We start from the raw sequence: 26,325 nt of genomic DNA on the forward strand, positions 1-26,325 counted from the left end.
AAAGAACTACAGAAAGAGAGGGAGAGAGGGAGAGACGGCGTCGAACGCCATTGTTTATTTAAGCCAATATCCGTTATTTAAGTTGAACTTCCTTCCGGCTGACATTCGTTGTTGCCGTTGTCAGCTGTTTGTTCGGCTTTTGTTTGAAATATATTTAGCACTGCTGCAAGTGCAAATAGCAAATAACAAATAGCAAATAGAGCCGCCATTTGGACAAAACTTCAGCAGACACACAACAACAACGCCCAACTGCACCAGTGGACAAAGTTCAGCCAACGGAAGTGTGAACTTTCTGCCATTATATACAGTTAGCCGCAACCGTGCAGAACCGAAGAGCGATAACTTGAGAAGGACATGCGATGAATTGCCGTGCGAAGTCCTTGTCAAATGAATGCTGCAAATTAAATGCTATTATCATAGTAGCCATGTATCTGGTGTCAAATATTTATGCCGATTTCATTACAACTCTCACACACTTCCAGTTTTATATACACATTTCACCCGAGCACACATAGGTTGAAAATTTCTAAATTTTTTCTAATTTTTACATCAGTATGGAGTTTAATACTGGCTCCTCAAAATCTGCAAAGGAACCGCCGCGATTAGGAATAACCATCGAGGATCCCGTGTCCAGCTGCGATGAGTTTCCCAGGCCCTTGGGTCCGATGTTGAAATTCATAGCCAAGAAGGCTCCGAAGCATCAGCCGACTAGGAGGAAAACTATTGTTAAAACAAACCAAGCCAAAAAATCCGAAAAGAGAACCAAATTGCACTTATCCAAGGCACCGACTCAAGGCAGAAAGCGTCCTACCGCAAAAGTCGCGAAAAAGAGAGCTCTGACCAACAGGAAACCCAGAAAACCAAAGGCCACCGGCATTTTTGGTGTGAATAGAACTGGTGGGGAGGTACAGACTGGAGAATCCAACGATAGACCCTGGTGGAAGTTCCTATTTGGCAAGAAGCAGGATGACGAGAAGATCTTCCGAGAAGTCCAGAAAGATAACATGTCCTGCGATATGATGATGTCCGACAGGTCAACCCAAACCAATGCGAGTATAAGGAACACTTATAACGTGCACTATAAATATAATTAAACTATTTTACCGTGGTTACTTACTATGAGGTCATATACAAGTTTGCAGAGATATGGAGTTTCGCTTAAAAGTTGATATATGCTTTTATGTGGTTCTTTAGTTTTAAGGAGCAGAACGGCCTGGTAAAGTGTACCCTGCACTTTCGGTGCCCAATAAATTGCATAATAAACAGGCTGCCCGGTGGACAGCCGGAGTCGGTGGAGCATTGAAAAAGGATGCTCTGGGCCAGGTCCATTATGCACCTGCAGATGGCCGAAAACTTTGCCGTGCCATTATCTACCAACGGGGGGGGGGGGGCGGGAGTGCTGCTTTGTTTCAACATGTTTGGGCTAATTAATGTCAGAAGCCATTGCAGGGATAACTTGGCGAACGGTCTGCCATTTTGTTCTCCACCTATACACGGCCAGGCAATCGAAATTTAAGGCCGCAAGTTTATTGTGGCAACAAAAGAGCGAACTCGACAGCGGATGCTGCTGCTGCCCTGCCCTCCCCCTACTTCACAAACTAACTCTGCAAGTGAGTTGGCCTTTAAGAAACGCTGACCAGAACTAAAACCAGAACTTTTTTTGCCGTAAATAAATCGCAACGAGCATAAATGGAATGCAAACTTTTTTTCCGGTAAGCTGACGTTCTAATTGTTGCACGGCAGTCCGGGTTTCCAACTCCTGTTGTTCCAGGTTATCTGCCGGCAGCTCTTCTCCGGCACCCTCTTGTTGTTGTTTTAATAAAATATATATACTCTTCGTTCTCGAATGGAAAAAAGAAAAGGAAAGGCGTAATGCACCTTTAAATTGAAAACCTAATGAGAAAAGCCCTTGGGAAGTGCTCAAAAATTAAACAGAAAGGGCAACCGCTACGTGCTACTGCCAACATAATTGCGCTTAAAATCGTTTAAGTGTTTTATAATCCGCCCAACGATTTTTTCCAGCTGCTGTGGTCCCTTTAAACGATGTGCCATCCATCCTGGGCGATACCAGGATTCCACAAACATTGTAAAAAAAAAAGCAGGAACTGGTAAAGCAAGCCGAAATGGCTTTTTAAAGCGTCGTCCTGGACGATCCTTTGCCTCGATGGGTCTGCGAGTAAGCGAGTGTGGGTGCGTATTTGCTTTTGCTGGTCAGTAAAGGCTCTTATGAACGCACACACACACACACATGCACCGACAAACCCACGCACACACACACCCACACAAAATCGACAATGTGAGCCATTAAAAACGAGGCAAATTTTTTGCACGCCGTTTGCGGATTTTTGGCGCTTTTCTTTGTGGCCACTGCCGCACCACAAGGGCATGCAACTCGCCAGCGGTGCAGTTGCCGTGCAAGTGGGTTAATTACATCGGTGGCAAGTACCGCCACGGCTAAGGAAATTAGCTTGATGTTGGTAATTTTAGGTTTTGAAATAACCAAAGCACTCATTTTAATGTCTAATAAGTGCATATGCTTTAACTTTAACTATGTAAATACATACATATATGAATTATAAAAGGATTTGCTAAAACGCGGTCAGTCTGTTAGATGAAGCATTTATGTGCTCGATTTATTATTCGTAAACAAAATCAACTATCATGCCTTTGCTTTGGCACAAGCTGGTATATAAATATTTATAAGAAAGCAAACGCAAATTGTATTTTCTCTACGAAATTGTTGTGATATTCTTCCGCCTGAGTGGCTGCCATTTGACTTTCGCAATCCCCAGCCAAGTCGCAGCACCTTAAAGTCAAGTAGTAAATTTAATTTATTCACATTCGGAGCGGTGCACATATGCCAAAGTGAGATTGTGCTCCATATTCACCCATAAGCTGGGCACCAATTGGGGTCACTATTGTGTGTGTGTGGGTGTGTGTGGGCGTATGTGAGTGTTGGTGCGAGGAATTCGTCTGCAGATTCACAAACATTTCAAAGCTAAAAACCCCTTTGCCAGTGGATAACCACTCGAGCCACCACTTGCTGGAATTCAGAAAAAGTTCCCACTTACCCGGAACTTAAGACACTCAAGGGCTGGCCCATATGGCACACACACATACGCAGACACACATACAGCTGCATAGAGCAACAGATACATCGGCCTCCGTATGCAAATGCCGGAGTGAGCCACTTAGGAGCAGTGGCATAGGTGGTATAGGTATGCTGCACCTTTGGCTTACTGTGGGTACGTACCTGCAGGAGACAAACAGCAAATAAACATAAGTAATAATGTCGAGCTGCTGTGGTAAGTCACATGAATATGAATGTGTTTCCGTTTTATTTTTGCATATTTATTTCCGCCCTTCTCGGTGGATCTGTGCTGCAGTATGCTTATTTAAATGGCAAACAAATAGACAGGAGCGACCAGGAGCAGAGAGTTATGTAACCGAAACTGTCGAAAGCTTTTGCCCTCGTCCTGCCATGTCCTGTGAGTCGCTTGTGAAGCGCTTAAATCTTTAGAAAATATCTAAATTGTTCTCTGTGGCTTTTGTGTCAGCTGTCCCACCCAGAGAATCCATATATGTAAGTATGTGAGTGTGTGTTTGTGTGTGCGTGTGTGTTTGTGACTCTGTACGAGTGTGCGACATGCATTATGCTGTTTTTGACTTTGCCACAAACTACGTAAAAATGTCTTTCTCGTTTGCCCCGTTGCCTGCGAAATGAACTTCATTGTAAGCCGCTCTGGGGATTTGCTGTGACAAATGAAATTTATAGTTCTGCGATTCCCTTTTCCCCGGACAACAAACGACAAAACTGCAGAGCTGCAAATCTCCGAATACTGGAAATCTAATTCATCTTTCAAATTAGTAACGTATTTTTTGCATATGGGATTTGCAGTAATGGAAATCAGGATGACAATGATGGAAAATTCCATTTTACAAATGTTCTGCTCTAAATTCGAACTTATAACGCAGGGCATATTGAAGGCTTTTCTGTGCACAACTGCCACTTTACAGAACAAGAAAATAAAGTAAATTTAAATAAATACGAGGTAACAGTGTAGTCTCAATCTCGTCAATCGCAATGCGACTTGCTTTTTGTGTGGCCCGCAAACGACAATGGTTCTTTGTGCACATGTGACATGCAGCCCCAAAAGTGGCATAAATAAAATTTCATAGCATACTTTTTTGCGCTGCCTCCGAGAGTTGCGCATACGGATACGGATACGGATGTCCATGGTCAGCGCCATTCGTCATCTATTGCTGGACGCAGCTAACCCCAACTAAGAGGGGCTTTTATATATGCATCCATCATTCCCGCCCAACTATATACATATTTATGTACATACGTAACCCCCCATCCCTCTTGTCTTTTCGTTGGAAGGCATGTCATTAGCCTGAGTGCGGGTCCTTATAATTTGCCAATGGATGGGGGCTCACTCTAATCATGCCATCAAAGGACACAGGACAAGAGGCCCAACTGAGCTGTTTGTGGTCGGACAGCTCGTCGGTCAAACATTTAGCCTGTTGCATCCAATCGAGAACCAAAATGGGGTTCGGTGACACCGCCGCCCCTGCTAATCTAATAAGTTTCCTAACAGACCGCAGCGATGCGATCCTGTAATACAAAATTCTCATCCTCATTTCAGTGTATGTGCGGCTGTGCGGTTGTGCTGAAGTGTGTGTGTGAGCACTGCGAGTTGTTGTGGTTAAATTTGAGAGAGACAGCTCTGTAAGTGTGGCCTGCTCCTGCGGTTTCCCAAAGATTTGATTGCAACTGCAGTTTCGGCACGCCTGGATGCCCACTTGCTGTTTTCCAAGGAGTTTCATTTTAGCAAGGGGAAAAGTCGATTATTATATGTTCTCCGCATTAAAGAATTCAATGCTTTTAAGCCATTTTATCTGCAAACGGGTGTGAGCCTGCTGTTGGTGTTGTGCTTCTCGTAACCACAAAATACACAACATTTAATCATGTTAATCGGAATTTATTGAACGATGTGACTTGAACTGGAAATTAAAAATTGTTAGGAACTTTAGGAATTACAGATTACAATATTTAATTTCCAGATAACTTGAATTTCAACTATACAAGTTTTTAATTAAATGGGGAAGAAATGCATGTAGTAAAGCATATTTTTTTGGTGTACCCTCTCTCTCTCTATCTCTTTTGTTCTGCATCTCTCTTTCCAACCCGCTGGACTGACTGTGCCAAAATTTTGTGTGCTGCTCACCAGCATTTGTTTTAAAATTAAAGTGCAGAGCAGCATAAAAGCAACAGCGGGCGCACTGCTTTCTTGTCTCCAGCCAGGATACCGCCATCCTTTTTGGCACGTAGACTATGACCATGGGTGGCTCCTTCGCCGGTGGCTCGCATTCCACATACATACATATGTATCTGAGTTATGTGCCGCAGCCAGCGCTGATTAAGCGGAGCATCGCAGCGCCACGGGCATCTCCATCTTCTCCTGATTTTTCTGGTCTGCGGGCGGTACGGAAACGGAAGCGGCGGGTCTTGAGTTTGCCATCGAATGGAGCTGCTAAGTATGCTTTGTGCTGCTCACGGAAATATATGAACATTGTTTAGTTCAAGCGAGAGTAAAGTGCTCTTCGAGAGGACTTTAGAAGTTGAGTGGCGGTGGGTAAAACAAAGGAGATGTGGTGAATGACAAATAAAAGTTACTCAGCTGCTGAGTGGTCTTAGCTATTTTTCTCATATTAATAACTCAAAAAACTTTTGACAACTCTTGAAATAACCAACGCATTATAGCATTTAAACTAACGTAGAGTTGTTTTCATAAATAGAAAGGTTACATTTATATAATAAAGGTTTTAATAGCTGGCAATAAGCTGCTCGCCATTAATTCAGTATGAACTTTTATGCCGGTTAAGTGACTTATAAGGTATTATTGGATAAACAAATTAATTAATAATCAAACTCAGGTTTAATGCTTTCAAACCGTTTTTTACTTGAGCGGGCTCAGTTGTTTATGACATTTGACAGTTGTTCGCCTGCCATTGATATGCAATTTGATATTTTGTTTGTGTTGCATGTAATAAGAGCTTATTTAATTAACAATCCAAACAGATTAAATGCAAATATTTGCACAAAGCCTATCAAATTAGATTTAATGCGAAAAGGCTAAAAACATCGTGTTTATTGCATTTACCACCACGCCGCGATTATGGTTGGGGTTATACATAATGCGATGCGAGGAAAAAAGGATAAATAAATAAATAACTGATTGGGCTTACAATGTCATTAAAAATAAACGACCACGAACAGAGGAGGCGTGCAATAAATATTTAAATAGCCTGCTAGAATCTGCTTAGTCCGTGTTTCTCTTGTTTTTGCGGCTGTTAATGTTAATTAATTTCAACTAAGCGGCTTATGCATATAAATCGCGAGCGGAATGGCATCAAATGACATTGAAGCTCTGCCAAAGCCGACAAGATAATTATTAGTTATTTAAACAGCTTTTGCACCATGTTCTATGCAAATCCTATGCGATTTATACCGAGAGCCAGCGCGAACAAATGACAACAGAAGTGAAATGCCCACGGGCTTAAAATGATTTGCTTCAAATGGTTATGAATGCCAAGAGCATACAATCTAATGATTAATTATTCAAAATACATGTTTATATAGTTGTAATTATTGTCTCATTTAAATAAACAAGTTTTAAACATCGTTACATAGTGATTTTTTAATTTTCATCTGGCATTTTTCCATTATTTTATACATGGGCGACGATTTTTCCCCCGGGGTGCAACTCTTGCAGCTGAACAATAAATTATGTGATAAATCATTTAGTTGCACGACCCGATTGAATGTTTTGATAGTGCAACATTTTAAAAAGAAACAAAGAAATCAACAGGAATACCGAAACAAAAGATTGAGGCATTTAAGCCATCCCATGCCAGCCAACTTTTCCCTCTATCAGCCGAGAATAAATCAGGGAGCAAAACCAAAGCAATAAATAATAAATCAGCGCTAACGATTTGCACAGCAGGCGGCGCGGAGTTTTTCCTTCTTTCATTCGGCGAGAAAATCCCGCCGATAGCTCGACGAGCGACTCGATTTGCCGTTCATGGAAATTATGCAACCAAATGAAAAATAATGAAATTAATTGCTCGGAAAACCGTCGGGCAGCAAACCAATGCAAAACTCCTCCTCTCAATGGCAATGAAAATTGTTGGGATGGTCAACTAGTTGGATGAAAAAATGGCTTTCAACTAGGAGAATTTCTGCCATTGTTAAATGGGCGTATTGTATAAGGGGGGAAATTTCCTTAGAGTTTGAGTATTTCAAAATTCACATAAATATGGGAGAAGAAATTCTTTTCATTAAGGATAAATAGGACACGCCTGGCTTACGAAGGGCAATAAATCGTTTAACCTGCTAAGAATACAAATGATAAATTGTGGTAATAAATAAGCCAATTCCCAAGTGTCATCACGCCTTCAGCAATCGATTAAGATTGATTTTATAGGTCAAAATTTGCATTAGTTAGGAGGAGAAGTATTCTTCTCATTTATTCGTGCAAGTCACTTGATGGCTTAAGTAGAAAATGCTTTCAACTTGTCAAAATACTGAAACATGCTGCGCAATGCAATTTGTTAGCTCCAATGATGATTGTGGATAGAGAGGGGCATCAAATGCAAACATTTCAGCTGCATCCTGGCATCCTGGCCTTCTGGTATCCTGGTGCCCTGCTACCCGTTCACTCCCCGACGTCAGTCGTTAATCAAAGTTAAAATGCGTTAAACAAGCGCAGCCAGCGCAACAAAATGCGCATTTCGATGGGAGCATTCATGATGGGGTGGTGCCCAAAAGTGGTACGTGGGTATGTGGCTGTGTTGGTGAGCTGCTCCGATAGTGTGCAGTGCATTCGACTTCCGCTTCCTTGGCAGCCGAACTGGCTTTCCGCTTTTCCGCCTCTGCATTGGCTCGGCGATCTCAGCTATGCATTTCCCTCGACGTTTGCATGTTTGCACAATCCAGCCGGCGACGCGTTATAAACAAAGTTTATTACAACGGCTCAGGATTCGGTTTTGGTTGTGGACTTTGGCTGCACTGGCAGAAGTCACGAGTGTTTTGCTTGGAAATGTCTACAATACAGCTTTACAACATAAATAAAGTTACTCTTTTGCTTTACACATGACAATTAAATTCTCTAAGTACACAATTTGTGAAATATTTGTTCTAAAAGCCCAAAGCATTTGTTTCTAAATGGCAACTGCTGTTGTGTCGCATTTTTCTGCCTGCAGATCGCATGGATACTGCTGAGGCATTGTTGCACATTCTCTGGAGGCGCATAACTTGTCCAAAACTTTATGCGCGCCACGTTGCTGCTGACAAAATGGCGACGTCCCGACAATGTCCTCCGCTGATATGCACTCCGTGCCCCCAATTACAGACACGTCCCTAAGCCAAATGCATTGGCAAACCCAAAGCCAGAGAGGACAAGTCCTTTGGCGTCTTTGTCGCCTGCTCAGCCGGCTATTAAACCAATCGTCTGGCAATTTGTCAAACATAAAACTATGCAACTTCAATAGGGAAATTGCTGGGAATTTTCGCAACGCGAGCAAAACGCTTGGCCTCAAATAATCGTAAATGTTTGTGAGATCGAGATATGTGCTTGGTAGATAAATGCCATGAATTACAAGCGTGGCAGTTTGCAATTAGCTTATGCCACTTTGTAGTTTCCTTTACAAATTCACTTAACTTGTATACTGTGACCTAATCTGGGTGCTTTTAGGGTTTACTTTTATTGGTTTTATATTGCATCGTCATTGGAAAATCAGCTTAACCCAGCAACAAGAGAGTGAAGGAAATCTGGTGGAGGAGATTTCCTTTTCGCTTGCAAAGTTTCAATTTTATTGCCAGCTTCGAGTTCGCCGCTCTGCCGTTTTATTAACGAAATTGCTACTCTGATCTAGGTGATGGGGCGTGGCCTCAAGGAGCTGGAGGCTTTGATTGCGCCCAGGTTTTTCATCTACAGCTTTTAGCAGCCTCTTCAGCTCGTTTGCTTTCAAGTAGAATTTGATTAAACGCCGTCGTCTATTGATTTTACACCCCAAAAGTCACACAAACCAGATAAAAAAAAAAGAAAAACGATGATAGATAGATGGCTTAAAACTCCGGAGGGAGAAAACTTTCCAACTACTATGTATTTTAATTAGACTTCGGCATCGGTGGTTGTTTTTGTTGACTGCTGACGCAGCCGCTTCCGCTTCCGCTTTTCTGTTCTTCGCTGCTGCGGTTGTCAGTCGAAGCCACAGGATATTTAAATTAGCAGCTATCTGTTTTATGCCTGGCTAATATTGCCATAGTTAATATATCGCCTAGTAAGTGGTTTGCACAACTTTTGCAATCTATCATCTTTGTAGCAGCAACTAATTGCACGGTCGACAGGGCGTATACGTGATGTGAGCGCTCTTTTAATGAATTTAATTAAGTTGATCATCACAAAAGCAGAGGAAAATGTCTAAACATATTTCACAACAAGCAACTTTGGTGCGTGTGTGTGTGTGTATCCGTATGGAGCAACAGCAACTTAAGGATCCTTTTGCAGCTTGAGCCAACTCCCTCGCAGTGTCCTTCCTGGGCTTTCAGTGAAGCTGAACTGTGTTCTTCGTTAAAAGTTCTCAAAAGTGAACTTTTTAGTGTCTGCTGTGACTGGGGACCAAACTTGCAATGCACTTGGCACATTGCCTGCACTAACAGCAAACGGAGTTGACAATTTCTTTGTGTTCCGTTTATTGTTTAATGAAATGTCGAAAAATAGCACTAATTAAAAAGGCAAACACTCACATAGAGAGCATGTGGCCCAGAAAAATGCAATTATTGTTTCGTGTGGATATTGGCCAAATTACACAGTGTCCTGTATTTTTCAAAAACTTTATGATGCCTGTCATCTGGCTTTCGTAAGCTGCTGCCAAGTTTTGGAATTAGAAGCGATTAGTCAACGAACAATGCAGCCAAAGAAGTGAAACAAAGAAGTGATTTCTCCGCAACTTTGCCACTTTGCCACTTTGCCACATTGTCTGTACTTGTACAGAAACAATAACATGGAATAATTTGTTTAACCAGGCTGTGTTAAATTTCAATTCAGACATTCTTCTCCCATTATTATGCAACCGAAACGAATCCCACCCTGAGGATGTAACCCGATTCCCTGTCAAGTTTTCGCACAAAACTCTTGGCTCTCGAGTTACGCAATTTCCTGAAGCGCATTTGCCACTGCAATGCCACATCCTGATTCGTCCTGATCCTGCGTCCTGCCGCACCCCTGAATGCCATAAAGCTGCACAAAAGTACTATTTATGCAGAAAAAGGCGAAAAATTTATGGCTACCCTGGCGCACTTCCTGCCAAAAGGACGAAGGAAACGGAGGACTGGTTCCGTCTTATCAAGAACTTGGCAACCGAAACACTCTGGCACACATGCACCCATTTCAGTTTGGTTCGATATTGAAAGCGCATTAAGCAAAACTCGGTCGCACTTAGTTAAGCCGCTTTTGACAGGACTGAAAATGTTTGGATGCGTAGATCCGAACCGAACTGCCTTCCACTGGCAGATTGTAAACCAAAATGAAAATTGCAATTGCAATAAAATGGCTTAACGCACTTGAGCGTAATTGCAGTCATGCAACGATCTCCCCCTTTTTTGGCCCAGCCAAGTGTGTCGGTCCGAGATGCATTTTACAATAAAATATGCGTCCAAATTTAAATGAAAAGGCTCTCCAGCATCCCCAGTCTGCATTCAGCAACAATATAACTTTTGCGCTGCATCTCCAAAACGGCCTTAAAGTGCGAAGCCATTGCAACTTGGCAACGGCATCTCGACTGGCTGCATAAATCGAGCCTGGCTGCGGTCCCTGCCTTATCTCCTTAAGCTGGCGATGTCCTGTTTCTGTGTCCTGCTGCTGCTGTGGGTCTCTGTGTGTTTCCGAGCCCAGGGCCCCATGTTAGCCAGCGCCAGGCGGCTAAATCGTAGCAGTCAAGAGCAACAGTAAACATGGCCAGCGGCCACTTTGGCCACTTTGGCCACGTCCAAAAATCTCAGCATACGAGCCACATTAAATTAGCCGAATGGTCATTGGCTGTTGAACCAGAAAATGGCAGCCATTAAATGGGCTCGAACTGTTAAATACATGGCTGATACCAGTTAGGCCGAAGCCAAGCCAATAAATTGCAGGGCATAAACTAGGCATTAAAAGTAGTTTGCTTTGAAAAACATTATTAGTGAGCGCAACTACAATTTAGTTTACTGGAATGGTTAAATCATAATACATTACGGTACTGTTTATATATACAAAACTCTTATGTTTTTTAGACAATTTCTAAAATATTTATATTTAATAATATATTGTCTTTCTGAAGCCGTTAAAGTGTAGTTATATTTATAAAATATGTTGAACATTATTTATGCATATTTTGTGAGCCTGAGAGCGCTGGATGTCCTCGCACCGCACGAAGATGCTGTAAATATAAACACGTTTAATTTTTTTTTAATTTTCCAAGCGAATGCACATTTTCGGGGGCTGCTGCTTGGCTAGGCACATGTCCCTGTTGGCTCGAAGGCTTTCTGGGCGGATCGCAGGGCGTCGCAGGCAGCCGCAAACACGGCCGACGCAGCAACTGTTGCAACAGCAGCAGCAGCAGCAGCAAACTGTAGCAACTGCAGCTGTTGCAGCAACAGCAGGAGCAGCAGCAAAATCAGCATCAGCACAGACACAAAACTGGAGCGACATGTGCCTGGCTGTGCGGCGTTGAAGAAAAACATATTGTTAATGGAGTCGAGCATGTGAAACAACAAACAGGACGAACCACTTTTGTCCCGGCAGCACTGTGAAAATGTGGCCAAAATCGAATCAGGTTGCCCACGTTTGTTGGCCTTAATTTGCCCGACAAAAGAGTGATCAGCGCAGTGTTTTTGCACTGCGGAAATCCATTAAAATTGTTTCGAAACTTGTGATTTGTTTGCAAAATTACTTATGGCACGCTAATCACTGAAAAGTTTTGTCAGTCATATTAAATGAAAGTGTGCCAGCGGCAGCTTTCAGCCTTTAAGGCTTAATAAGCATTTAATTGACGCCTTGAGAAAGGGCTCTGCAAAAGTTGAGCAAAAGTTCAAGGCTTACACACACGTGCGTCGCCGGAAAAGCCCAACTCCGCCCACTTTTCACCTGCCAACGCCCACTGTGCGTCGTATGTCAGTTGCCGAAGTAACCGAGTCGTGCTTCTTGGCTATTTTCCAAAGTCCCAGAGCCCTGTTAAATACTCGTACGCAATTTACACATTCGATAAGCCGCTTTCAAAAGGGTGTTGTTTTTTTCCTTTTGTTTCAGAAAAATAAGCATCACTTGAGCAAACCCGACAGCCAACTGACAAGCCCTAAATTTAAATTTAAATTTAAATTCATTTGACAGCCGGTGCGTATACGTAACGTGCTACATGGCGCATGGCTCTGCGTTTGCCTGTGCCTTTGGTTTTTGCATGCAGGCATCGCTCTATTTTTCGTGCCACGTAAACACTTGATAAAACTCGCATAAATTTTTATCAATGTTGGATTCGATTTGCTCGTACATCAAACGTGGTAAAAGCCGCTTGGCCCATTTAACTGCGCTCCGCTTTGAGCGTAAAAATCGCGTTTAGTCAGAATTCATGGCGAAAATAAATAAATAAATCCGTACATGCATATCAATGGGCACTGCGGGTAAAACTCAGCAGGTTTTTGCCTATCAAAATGAAAAACATTTCCCCAAAAATACCCTAACTCAAAATTGGAGTTGCTAGAATCAACTAAATAAACTACAATGATGTAAATGTACATTTTAGCAAAAGAAAGCTACCAAAAAAGTTAATGCTAAATTCATTTTCAGACCGTTTTGTAGTGTAAATATTTATTTGTGTAAAATTTAACTTCCGCAACTTTCGACGAGGATGTCACCAAACATTTTATTGCTGCCAGCGTTTATTTGACTTTCAAAAGTTATTTTTTTAAGCTCTTAAAGCAGAGCTCATTTGAAACAGAAAAGAAGTGCAGAATAGAATACACTCAACTTGTAAACTACTATGCTGATATTATAACGAATTAGGCATTGTCTTAAACGCACGGCTCTAAAATAGCTCAAAAGAATGCGTAAAATTCCAACTTAAACCCCGATTTCCGTATGTGGGCTACCAGATTCTATGCATGAAATTCATTCAGGAAATTTCTTTTGTCCAAAATATATTTTTAGCCAGAATAGCCGCACCTGAGCCAGTGCTTTATGCTGCGGCTTGTTGCCCTCAGTAAAAATAAATCTACCGCATTTACGCCGCCTCGTTGGTTTTTGCATATTTTATATTCGTTGCTCAGTTGCTTTCTGTGTGGGCAAATGCACAAAATATTTGCTTGTTGATTTTATTGATTTTTTGTTTTGTTTGTTGTCTGCAACTCAGAGATAGAGCCCAAAACGCATTTGTTGGCCAAATGGCAAAAATGGACTGCCACCGAATGCTAAGCCACTTTGTGCCGCCTATGCTGGCGCACTACCAATGGCAATGTGACCGGCAAAATGCAATAAAAACGAAAGCCGTGTGCACAAACAAACCGTGAATACCGTGAATACCATGAAAACCATGAAAACCATATAAACCACAAACAACAACAGCTTTCTAGCCCCTTTTCCCGCGGCATTTCGTTTCGCAAATATTTACCTGTACAATCAAATTTAAAATAGCAACACACACTACGTGTGGCACGTTGAGGCATTACGGGTTTAAATATTTTAGGCAATTAGCGGGCAACACACTACTGCCCTTCCATTCCGGCGACAAAGTGGAGTTCGCCGGAAAAGCGACGAGCTGAGTGGTCACCATGGAGCAGTTGCTTCACAAAGTTGCTTCATTTGCTCGCTGGGCGGGGCTCTGGCACTCGAGACATGGCCAAAACTTTGCCAATATATCAGATGCTTAAAAAACATAAACAGCACAATAACGCAAGGAGTGCACAGTGCGTTGCCCACTGCACAGTGGTGTGGAAGTGAAAAAACGACATGCAATTAGATTAAATGGAAAAGTATTTGAAGTGAACGCAAATAGAATAGAAAACTTAAGTGGTGTGAAAGTGACAAACGATTAGTGCAATTAGATTAAATGGTTTTTGAAGTAAAGGTAGATAGAATGTTATACATATTTTTAAATAATGTGTGAAACTTGTACTCCAATATTTTATCTTAATTTGCAACTATATAGATATCATTTTCCATTAGTAATAAGCCAGTGTGCCAAGCAGGGGCAATGTATGACTTTTGTAACTTTTGCCAACAAGCCGCTGCATATTTTCTCGCTCCGTTGTTGTGCGCAAATGAATGGGTAGCTCCTTCAACTTTGTCTGGGGCACACAATGTGCGAATGGAAAGTGTCTAATAATGCACGAGTTGTAGGTGTGCACAGCGTTTTTGCGTAATTAAATGAGAATGCAGGGCCAAACGGAAGCGGAAATGGAATTGAAAATGAAAATGAAAATGAAGTGAGTGCTAAGGCGACGCATAAGCCATTAAGCGGGCGCGAAGCCGTCATGTAAATGTCGCTCCTTGCACTAATGGCTGGCACTTTAATTGAACCCCGGAACGGTTGATGGCTGATAGTTAATGGGGGGAAGGAGGAGGGGGTGGCAATGGAACCGCACCCAGCAGTACCCTGTCACTAGATGGTTTGACCCAAGTTATGGCAGTATGTGCACTATCATAACCTCTGTCAGCTCATTTGCAGCATTTGTTGCAGGCGATGGCTCGGAAATGAAGTGACGTCGAGAAAAACACAGGACGAGACCATGGAATGGGTGGAGAAAGTAGCAAAGAGACAGGAGAAAGCAGAAAGGGACAGGCCATTAGCCACGGAACGACGACAACGACGAGGACAACGAATTGTCAACAACAAGTTGACAAAGCGTTGCGCATACGCCGCGTATGCGGTGGGCAACTATTTCCAAGCTGTTGCACACTTTCGAGCTCACTAAGCAGCTACTGCTTATTGGCCCTGCCTCTATGCCTCTATGCATCGTCCTGTAGCACGGCATCCTTGTGGCAGGGATATCTGCATCTGAAAAGGCAGCGCGTCAGATCTTATTAGCCATTCGGCCGGTGGAAAGTCGGCTTTACCTTATTTATAAGCCTGATGCGTATTATTGATAGTTTAAATGCAACAATAAGCTTAATCCCTAATGTCCAAGCTTAATTACTCTGCCTGCTTTACAGTCCCACTAAATTCACTCACTTAGCACACACAATTACTTTAAACTAAGTCCCATACACGTCCTGTTCTACTAAATTCGCTTCTGTTAATCCAACTGTCTATTCAGCAACTGCACTCTCTCTTGCAATATGGAAAACAGTAAGCAGCTTTTGACAATTTGCTGAGTGGGTTGTCGGCTCTACTATGCTCTTCTATGCTCCTCCATGCAGACAGTCAACGCCCCGCTGTTGTGGCTGCTGTTTGCATAAATACATTTAAATGGCCGGAGAGCAATATGTTACGTATACGCAGTGTTCGCCCGAAAACTGCAACCATTGTGCTCTGTTTTTGTGCTGTGGTTGCCGCCCTGCCATGCATATTTTTAAGCTGCTCGACTTTAATAATGGTTTTCGGTCAGTTGGCCTGGCCACAGGCTTGATGGTTTTGCAAACCCTTTCCGGTACCCTGGTTCCCCAGTTCCCCGGATCCCCGGGTAAAATATGTAGGGAGTAGTAGCACATAGCTGGCACCCCTTTGGCCCTTCACGCTTTTAATGAAGTGGCATGCGAAATGGCAGGAGTACGGCTCTTTGTCCGGAAGTTTGGCATTACCTGCAGACTCTGTGGCTAGGCAATGCAATGCACCCGTTGTTTACTGCACATAAACTGGAATAAATTCCAGGGAGCCTTGGAGTTTCTTTGAGTTCATTAGTGTTACTTGAGGAGTCAAATCGCTCTCTAACGAAATGCAAATCAAGTGCAAGGCTGCTAATGCGGTGGCACAAAAATGCAACTCATTTTTAATATCCTGCGGCGGCAGATGTCGACGTAGCAGCAGCATGGCAAAAAGGTGCCGGAAATTAAAACTCAATATTCGAGTGATTGTGCGCCGGGCAAAGAGGAATTGTTTGAGCCATCGCCATCGCCATCGCTATTGCCACTGCCACTGCCATTGACTATTTGACTTGGACCGCACAAAAGTGCGCAATTGAGGCGGCAAATCAAATGAAATCCAACGGAACGAATCGAAACGTGCACCCAACTCTCGTTTCTCCTTTCTGAATACTACTCTCGGCTGGCAACTAAAACTCGAGTTTAAACCGAGTTTCTAGCCCCCGAATGGCATTCAGTGCGACGTGCAATTTTCGCAGACGCTCAACGAAATTGTTTGATTTTAGCCAAGTGCAGCTGCGTCACTGGCATTTTGCTATCTTATGCCATTGCCGTTTGCTAAATGTTAATGCCATTTCAATTGCTGCCTCCCCTCCCCTCCCCTACGATCCCAATTTCAAATCCGGGTCTCTGTGGCCTTTCACCATCTCAGATCTGCTGCTGACAACCAACTTATTTCGCACCCAGAGATACCCTCTCTTTGGGAACCAAGCACTCAAGAAAATGGGAACAAAGTAAGGGTTTTAACTTGTGCAATTTTGTATTTTATAAGGCCTAATAAATATCTCAAGCTTCTTAGTATCTTTATTGTTACCATGTGGTCTTAAGAGCGCAACAATAATATTTATGTTTTTTGTTTTTGTTTTACCAATTGGTTTAACTACTGCTTAAACAAGAACAACCAAGGGCATTTCATCTGCCATGTGTGGATAATCTTATAATGCGCTTTCCACAATTTTTTTTCTATTTCAAAGGAACAATTCAGAGGCTTGTGCAGTGTGCATATCGCATATCTCGTTTGTGGGACACTTTTATATGTTTGCCGGGCACTTTGCGGCAGGGATATGCAGCAGGAGATGCTCGAAGCCAGTGCCAGGAGTCTGTTTTGGGGCAAGGATTTGACTTTGCAGCGCTTTTGGGGGCCTGCCAATGGCTTCATAATTTGCACATGAAGATTTCATAATCTTTGCAGTTACCGTTTACGTTTAGCAGGCAAATGTGACTGATATGGACACCCAGAAGATTCCAGCTGCCTCAGCAATCGAAGGATAATTATGGAAACAAGGTTAATCTGCACAGATAGTAACTTGAGTGCTAGTTTATGTGTAGTTGAACTGACTTATACTGCTGTTAAATTCACATAGTAGGAGTAGAGTTGGTCTGAAGTTTGATTTAAAGGGCTCTGTGCATCTGAAACATTTCCAGGGGCGCATTAAAAAATGGTTCTCGATTAGAATGACGCTCACGTCCAATGCCGGCGCTCTGATTGATTGACTGACTAAATGGCTTGAATGGCTGATTGATTGACTAGCCCTTGCACACGTACGCACTCGCTCAGTATTCGCTGCGTAAACTAAAGTTGGCCATCATTGCGATACTCTTATTCTCATTTTGGCATCTCAATGCCTACACATTGAATCTATATGCTGAAACAGAAATTCGTTTTGTATGTATGTCTTGGGGCAGCCTAGATTTATATATCCAAATATATCTAAAATAGTTTAGCTTCTAGCATTAAATTCATTTCATTTGGCACCTATTCTGTAAATCTGGATCGTATTTTAGCTTTTTTAAGTCGTTTATAAGCTACGTCTTACTGTACGCCCTTTAAATGCCTTTGCAAAGTGTATTTACCTCCGTCGTAATTTTGCCGGAACCTCCAATTGCTTTTCCATTGAGCTTTCATGTGTGCTGCGTATGTGATTTGTTTTACGCCGAATTGCATAAAACATTCGCAATTGCGTGGCTCGTGCTCCGGATGGTAAGCGAGTTAAGGCTTATTTATATTCACTCCAGACACGCCCACCCACCCATTGCCGCCTCCCCCAAACCACGCCCCCTGCAGCTCGTAATCCAATAATGCAGCACATAGACAGCAGCTACAAATTAGCCGGCTTTCGGTGAGTTTGCACATCAAGGCCCGTGGGCTATCATAACCGCATCTGATTAAGGCCAAGGAAGTGGGCGCCAAGTGGGCTCCTATGCATATCGCACACTTGATTAAGGAGCCTGGTCATAACGGTGTGGTTACGTCAGTGTCGGCCCCGTATAAATAAATCAGGCATATTGCCGCCATCGGCGCCCACAATGTCATCAAGCTGTTGCAACTGTCACTCTGATGAGCCAACTCCTCGTTTTATTGACACCGAGGGACAGCCGAGATGATGTCCTGTGCTCCTGCAGAGGTGACTGGTGAATGGCCGTCTCCTGCTTCAACAGGATGCAGGGAATATTCTTCATGAATGTTTTTATAAGAAAAATCCATCAAACTATCACCTTTTTCTTATTTCTTGATTACAAAGTGAAAAATCCATCAACTTATCATCTTTTCTTATTTCTTGATTACATGTTGAAAAAATCCATCAAACTATCATCTGTTTTTTATTTCTTGATTACATATTGAAAAATCCATCAACTCTGCTTCTTATTTCTTGACTACAAGTGAAAAAATCCATCAAACTATCATCTGTTTCTTATTTCTTGATGGCATATTGGAGTAGATTAAGTGTAGATCTTATTGATATGAAGATGTAGTAAAAATGCTGATTGCAATAAGATGTATCCTTCCTTCTTTAAAACAAAAAAAATTACTAAGGTAGTTTATAGCTTTTTGCAAGCAATTTCAAGATGCCACAGCTGTCAGCCATCAAATGGCTTCATTATTATTTGCATTGCACTTTCACTTGCATGTTAACATCATGTAAACCAAAGTTCTGCGGAGGACAGCCGTTTAGACGTTCTGCACCGCCCTGTGACCCCTGACCCCAAACCAACTAACCTCCTAACCCCATGACCCCCTGAAAACACCCAGTACACCCAGAGCAGCCAGAACAGCAGACTCAGTGGCTGCAGGACGTGCTGGTGCCGATTGCTGACGCGTTGATTGCTGCGAAGGCAAATGCGATGGCAGGCAACTAATTAAAAAGTTATACGAGTAACTTGCACACGCCTTTAACTTTGGCCAAAGTAATTAAAGTTCGCGCCATGGCCAAAACCAAAACCAAATGTGTATGTGCTGCTCGGTGTGCCAGGCAGTCGCCTCAACTCGCATCAACTCAACTCAACGCAACGCAACTCAACTTTGGCGCATTTACATTTCACACCTGTGCGTGTAAATTCGCCACAAAAACCCGACCGCAGAAAAAAGTTAAGAAAAGCGCTTAGCTGTCAGCGAAAAATGGCGTACACAGTTTTTTTTCTTTAATTTCATAAGGCTTAGGATAGCATTAAGCTTTTTAGCTCTTGAATTATTAACATTAGCTTGAGCAAAAAATGTGATATGAGATTGCGTAATGAGTCTTCTAGTACCCATGAAAACTGCAAAAAAAGGATGGGTAATTAATGTCTATAGTAAAATTCAAGTCATAATCTTAGAACTTATTCATTTCATTTTCCAAATATTTCAAGCCAAATGAAAGTGAATTCTCAGACCTACGTGTTTATTGCGAAATCCGCTTAGAAAACCCACATAAGTGTAATCCCGATTCCCATTGTTGGCTCACAGCAAATCAGCATAGATAAACACTTGCATTCGATACTGCGCTGCTGTTTGTGTTATTTTTGCATAATAGAGTGTGAAATTGATATGGTTTACATATCGAACTCATATACAAGCCAGCTGGCAAACATAAGTGCTAATGTATTATGTAGTAATTGACCAATAATTAGTCAATGCATCTTGTGTACAATTGCACGATAACATCACATTATTTGGACACTCCGGTGATGTCTTCCCGGGGCCTCAAAGGCAGCGAAAATGTCACAACATGACAACTGTTTTAGCATTATTAATGTAGCCACTTCTCCACCCAGGGGGTATTTTCGAGCTGAATTAATTAATACTGCGGAGCGCATAAGAGGATTAGCAGCTTTAAGGGGGGGACAACCATAATTAGTTTTCAATACCATCACAATGCTATTGCAAACTCTGATGATAATATGTTAACTGGGTGCAATGACCAAACGCAAGCGATCAATTCGCCAATCAAAAGTATATGGAACCTCCTTTGTCCTGTCATACGAGTATACGAGTATACTTGGCAATTAATTTAGCTTGACATTGTTCGCGTCTAGACAACCATGAGCTATAACACAGCGCTCAATCTGCGGTGCAGTGAACCCTGGCCGGCCACTTTGGCCAGTAATTACTGTAATCAGGCATGGCAATGGCATTAGGCTGTGACATCGCACCGCCACAGGGCGGCGATCAAGTTGCCCCAAGGCAGCTCATTAGCCGCAGGACGAAAGTTGCCTCGATAACTTGCTGAAACATCAAAGCGGCCCAAATGCTGCTCACAAAATGCGAATAATTGGACGAGATTACAGCCATTATGGGGCTCGAAGTTAGTTGGAATTTAGCAATTGAATATAGCTTTCAAAAGGATATTTAGATGTGTGTTAGTGTTCCCTAGCTTCAAGCGCAATTTCTTAAATGTGCCACTGCAAGCGGTTTAAATTCAGCAATTACATTTTCGCTATATACGTTTTTTGTCACATAAATAAAGAAAGAATTACGCATTTTGTTCGCTGCCATAATTTCTTTGAGTGCTGACCTCACAGCAGGACGTGCAAGCGGCTCTCAGCGGAATTGGTTGAGCGCGACAGGAAACTGCGACGGTCCACGCTGCGTATGATTAACAATTTAAGCGTGTGCATATTTCACGGCGGGCACACGCATTCGGGCAAAGTGAAAATTGCATGCATAGACAATGGACTGGGGCAATGGTCGTCCCTTAAAGCGGATGAAGGGACAGGGGACAGAGCTTTAAGTGCTCTCGCTCTCCTCCGTTCGCTTTACGCAAGATTGCTTCTTTTCGGCAACCAACTGCGTCACCAAGGCACTGGGCACTGTTGCAGGCTTACAAAGCACACGGCATTAAGCAGGCGACATCTGCATGCCCGGCGTCACAAAAAAGGACCAGGAGATGGTGTCCCGATTGCAAGGACTCCGCACTGACACTGTCCACCGAGTGAATTTCAGTGAGTTGTCACCCTCTGAGCGGGCAAACAATGCGCTCGCCTAAGCAAAGGACCCGCACCAATTGTGCTGTGAGGAGCGAAGAATGTGCAGGACATCCAGGACATACAGCACATACAGGACATGGCAGAAGGCCGTCTAATAGCCGGTGACTGACTGCTCCGCCATTGTGCAACTTCAATCACCAGCCAGCCCATGGAGCACATCACCCGTTGATGGGCTTTCATCAGAGCCTCCATTTCTCGGAAAACTCAAAAAGGTAGTCCTGCTCGACACATTTGCTGTCCAGGGGAGAGTCGCTTATTGATTGAACAGGCTTCCAAATGTCCTTTGCATCCGCTTATGGCAACATCTTTTTGTGGAGAATGGCAACAGTTTGCCGAAGGTTTTTGTTGCTGCGGCAACAAGGTGCAAATGATTGAATTTCCGATCTTGAATAGATGAGCATTACACAATGGCAGCTTTGCGGAATAAGGGAAATTGTAGTCATATATAAATTGGGTGATTATTACTACATTACTGATTGAAAACCAGTCTTCCGACGCACCAGTTCCACTAACTTTAATTAAACATTATTGGTTTTATTGATTTTACACTGAACAAATTCAAGATTCCTTTCGTTAATAAGAAAGCCAGGTAAGTTATTGAATATAGTTCTTAAAAAAAAGTATTTTAAATAACATAAATAAGTTTGTTTAATTTATATATGTATATGCTTTTCTACTTTTCCACCGTGTATTTAGGCACCGAGATGAACTCGACTTTCCGACACCGGTCGCAGTGGCCAACAGTTGACCTTCTGCAGGCGGGGAATCCATTAACAGATCAGAACCTGCTCCTTGGGGGCCTCGAGTGGATTTCTAGCCCCCAAGTGGGACGGCCATGTTAAGTAGCCCGTTCATTAGACCAATGGCAAGCACACACAGTATGCATAATGGCCAAGATTAAGTGAGGCGTGGGAGTTGGCCGTGCATTCAAGTTTCAAACATAATGCCACTAATTGCATATCTTGATGTGCCTGATGCTTGATTTAGAAAGCAGGGGCCTCAAGTGTGATCGATTCTGTGGACTGGACTGGACTGAGATGGTTCGGGACACGCAGTCTCATTACAAAGTTACGATGCAAACTGGGCCAAGATGGACTTATGGACTTTGCGCAGAGCACAACAACGAAGGCAACGAACTATCAGTGGAGCAACGGCGAAGCAACTGCGGAGCAAAAGTAATTTTATTATCAAATCCAACTTTAACAACTGCAACAAACCTCCTGCCTGCTTTTCTTTCCTCCGGGCGGACGGGCCAACTTGTTATTTGGCTTGTAAGTTACAAAGTCTTGTTCGTGTCCTCGGGGTAATAAAACAAAACTTTGTGATGAAAATGAAAATGTACAGCGCACAAGCGAACAAACGAACGAATGCAATGCCAAGGCGAAATCCCAGGTTCTTGGTCCTTGGTCCTTAGACCTGGCTATCCTGGCCATCCTGGCCATTCGTCGGCCATTTGGCCATGCTGTGAGTGCGAATGACAGGCGGGCCAAAGGATTACAGTGAAATGTAAATTTCATTTGCCGGCTCCTTCTTTTTCTACAGCTCTCCTGTTCAGTTTGCAGATGTCTAATTACGAGCATTGCCATAATGCGAAAGACAGAAGCTCTTTGGAAATGGCACAATCAACCTTGACCAACACGATTTGCATGCGGAAATCAATGAGGAATTTTCTCGTGAAATTCATCGATTTTAGGAGTGTCGATGCAGAATAAACAATTCAGCAAGTGCCAATTATGCAGACATATTTACCAATTTAATGAGAGTTAAGAGCTTAATTGAAGAACTTCGCCACATTTACTCGTATGGCTATTGCTTTTAATTAAATTTAAAATGCCGAAATATTTTCGAAGAATTTTGTTCAATTAAATAATTTACATATTAACATTACGCTTTTAACCAATTAAGTATTTTAAGTAATTAAGTGTATATAACATACAGTATAAACTTGTGACTACTTTCTTGACGCTTGATATCATTTCCCACAAGTTAATCCCACATCGCCTTTTCTCCCCACTTAACACTCTCGCAGATTAGCAGAAAAATGACAATCTCTGGTTATAATTCAAAATACGTCTTCCTGCGTGAAAAATATAACTAATGGCAAACTCAACCATCTTCGCCCACTTCCTGAATAATAACCCTTATAACCCCCATCCGATTTTGGCCCGCATTGCGAATGTGTGTGAGCGTGTGGAACTGGCCAGATAAGCACATTGCCATTTGGAGAGCTACCTGCTCTTATCTGCCAAGCCATTTACCAGGACTTCTGCTCCTACTCCTGCTCCTGTTCCTGCTCCTGCTGCCACCTAGCACTCCTGGAACTTGCCAGGCCAGGCTGAAGCGCTTTCCCATTTCACAGCTTATTGTTATTCAGCAGCGAAAGTTTTTTCTGCTTCTCGCAAAAGTCATAAGAAGTTTGAAAGGTTTTTTCCCCAGCTCGTTTTGGGCTGCTGCGTAGCGTAACTCACTTGAGCTCTTCTCCTGGGACGCCTCAATAGTTTTATGAGCCCGAAATGGGTGGGAATTTGAGGTCCTTCAAGTCCTTCCTTGGGTTCCGCGGGCGGCGGAGTTAAATGCATTTTTAAATTGCAGCGAAATTGATCTTTAGTGGTGCGAGCTGGCAAACGGGCAAACTGGCGACGTGTAGCCATCAAAATCCGATTTACTTTCTCGAGCTGCTATTAAGGCAAGGACCTGCCAAGTGGCATATAAATCGAGTGCATCTCTGACTGGCAGGATATCGTGTGGGTGTGTGTGTTTGCACTTGCAAAAGACAAATTCGATTGGTCTTATAAAGGATTGTAGTTATAACGCAATAAGAAGATATACATTTTTAGGGCCTACTACTTATAACTTTAATATGTTACCAATTGTAGAAAGCAATTAACGTAGAAATTAAATGAACTAAAGCTAAGCTAACCCTTATGAATAGTTCTGTTTCTCAGCATTTACTGAATATCTTGCACTCTAGTCTGTCTAATTGCTGCCTCATTTCTTCGACGGCTTCATATGGAATTTCACCGCTCATTTCCGTTGCTCATACGCCATGTAAACACACTGGCTGGCAACAATGAGTCATAATGATGGCAGAACCGCAAAAAGTTCGGAACGACGAGTGCAGCACGCACTCCGCCAGACTTCGATGCATTTGTCATGGCATTTATTAACCGTTCACGTGCAACTAACAAATGATATTTTGCCGCTGGCAGCGTTGGCGTTGTTTTTAGCCAGGCGAAGGAATTAAGCGAGCATTCAGTATTTCCTCCGTGACAGCATCTTTCTGACAAATTGAATTTGGCCAGGACGTGCTGTTGTTTCATGGCATGGCCACGCTCCATTTGCGCTGCATTGACGACACGATGGCCCAAGTCAGCTGGCCAAACTGCAGAACAGCCAAGCGCCAAGCGCCCCTCGAATGCCCAACTCTTTGGGTGCACCGGAAACTTTTCAATTACATTACGTTCTCAAGTCGATGAAGGGGCTTTCCGTGAGCAAAGAGGAGCCAGGAGCAGCTAGAGGGATCCAGGAGTAGCCCGGAGGAGCCAGTGCAGCAGCAATAGCAACATGTTCGCCCAGGCGCCCGCTGACAAGTCATTAGGAGTGACAAATTGCCGGAGTGGGGCGTGGCTCTCGACTCTCAACTCTCGAGTCGAGTTGCCAAAGTTGGGCACCACATTTAATTAGACTAAACTTCGGTCCACTCGCCGGCTAATGCAATTCATTAAACATTTAATGCCCGACCCACAACTTTGCTGGCAGCAAACAAGTGCATCGCTGCCAGTTATGATGGCCACTCCTCAAGGACTTCCATCGAGTTTATCCCTATGCCTCATTCGACATAACAAAGCCACAAATTTGTGCTGCTGTTACGAGCGAAGGTGCAAGACATAATATTGTGGTTCCTTCTTAACGAGCGTGTGCCTTAAAGTGCTCCCCTCTTGGCCATAATTCAGACTCAGTTTTCACTGCATATCCATTATCCCCTTACGCACAATGGGTTTACTTTCTCCCAATGGTTTCCTAATTGGATGGAAATCTTGTGTGCTTTCTTGCGCCCTAAGTTCCTAATTTACTATTAAAGTCACAAGGATTGGTCGTTTATGCAAGGGTTAATATATGCAGGTCGATCATTACGCACATTTTCAGTTGTTTTGTGCACCTCATTAAATTTAAATTTCAAATTAGCTCAATGTTTATGTTTAATATAGCAAATATACCAGTTAGATAATAACACGAATAATGGTTAGGAATACTCTGGTTAGAAAGCAAACAGATACTAGCCAATAAATAGCTTTATTTATTCAAGTGCCCAGGCATGCAACTTAACTCACTCCGTGCTGCAGTTGCAATATGAAAAGGACGAGGGCAAACTTCTTACGGGTCTGTCATTACAAGACTGTGGTACAGATGGGCATGGCGGCTGAGGCGGCTTCGCATTTACTGATTGATGGACTTCGGCCCGATAAATTCAATTGTCAGTGGTGCGAATGGCGTGGTAGTGGCTGCTCTGCTCCACTGCTCCCGTGGCCAACACTCCCTGGAGGGCGGTAGATTTATGGGATGTCTCGTGGCCACATAGGCCCGCTGACCGCTTTGCGTTGTGGATGTGGATGTGGAAGTGGAAGTGGAAGTGGAGGCTCTTGTTGCGGGACAAATTTGTAAGCTTCCTGACTTGCCCAGCTCGTTACGCAAAAGCGCACATATGACAGGCAATTTGTGTTTATTGCGTGGCCATAAAGACCTGTCATATGGCCGAGAAAAACTACTACCACAGCTGGGAGGGCACAGTGGCCAAATCCCTTTTTGGCCTTCGTTAAAGACACCATTACAGAATCCGCCCACCGAAGCAGACACAATCGCACTCATACGCTGACTTGGTCACACTCAGAAGCCGCAAATGCGCCACACGATTCGGTGTGTCATTAAAGGTACATAACGTTTTTCTCCATGAGCAATGCTACCCCTTACAGCATGGGGTACATGCAGACGAAGTAAATTCAAATCATAAGTCTTAAGTGCCTTCAAGTTTTATTTTGGATTTACGTAGGGAAAAGGGAAATATTTTATATAAAACAGCAAATTACTTTCGGTCTACTGACTTAAAAATTTCTTGCTAAAAATTTAAATGAATATATTAAAATATTTAAATGAACATATACAAGAATATATAATATATATCTATACA

The 26,325-nt window shown here is 42.9% G+C and overlaps 2 protein-coding genes across 2 annotated transcripts in view; one reads left to right on the forward strand and one right to left on the reverse strand.

The window, feature by feature from the left end:
- Positions 1-26,325, reverse strand: part of LOC120458272 (neural cell adhesion molecule 2) — a 60,481-nt gene that overhangs the window by 27,714 nt on the left and 6,442 nt on the right. The gene's annotated exons all lie outside the window — the stretch shown is intronic.
- On the forward strand, positions 464-1,112 carry LOC120458273. Its single transcript, XM_039645866.1, has one exon. It carries the CDS (start codon positions 555-557, stop codon positions 1,092-1,094), a length of 540 nt encoding a protein of 179 aa, XP_039501800.1. The 5' UTR covers positions 464-554; the 3' UTR covers positions 1,095-1,112.

The sequence above is a fragment of the Drosophila santomea genome, chromosome 2L, assembly GCF_016746245.2.
Source record: "Drosophila santomea strain STO CAGO 1482 chromosome 2L, Prin_Dsan_1.1, whole genome shotgun sequence".
NCBI lineage: Eukaryota > Metazoa > Arthropoda > Insecta > Diptera > Drosophilidae > Drosophila > Drosophila santomea.

Excerpts from the sequence above, each read along its gene's own strand:
- LOC120458273 (XM_039645866.1), top strand. The coding sequence starts at position 555 with ATGGAGTTTAATACTGGCTCCTCAAAATCTGCAAAGGAACCGCCGCGA.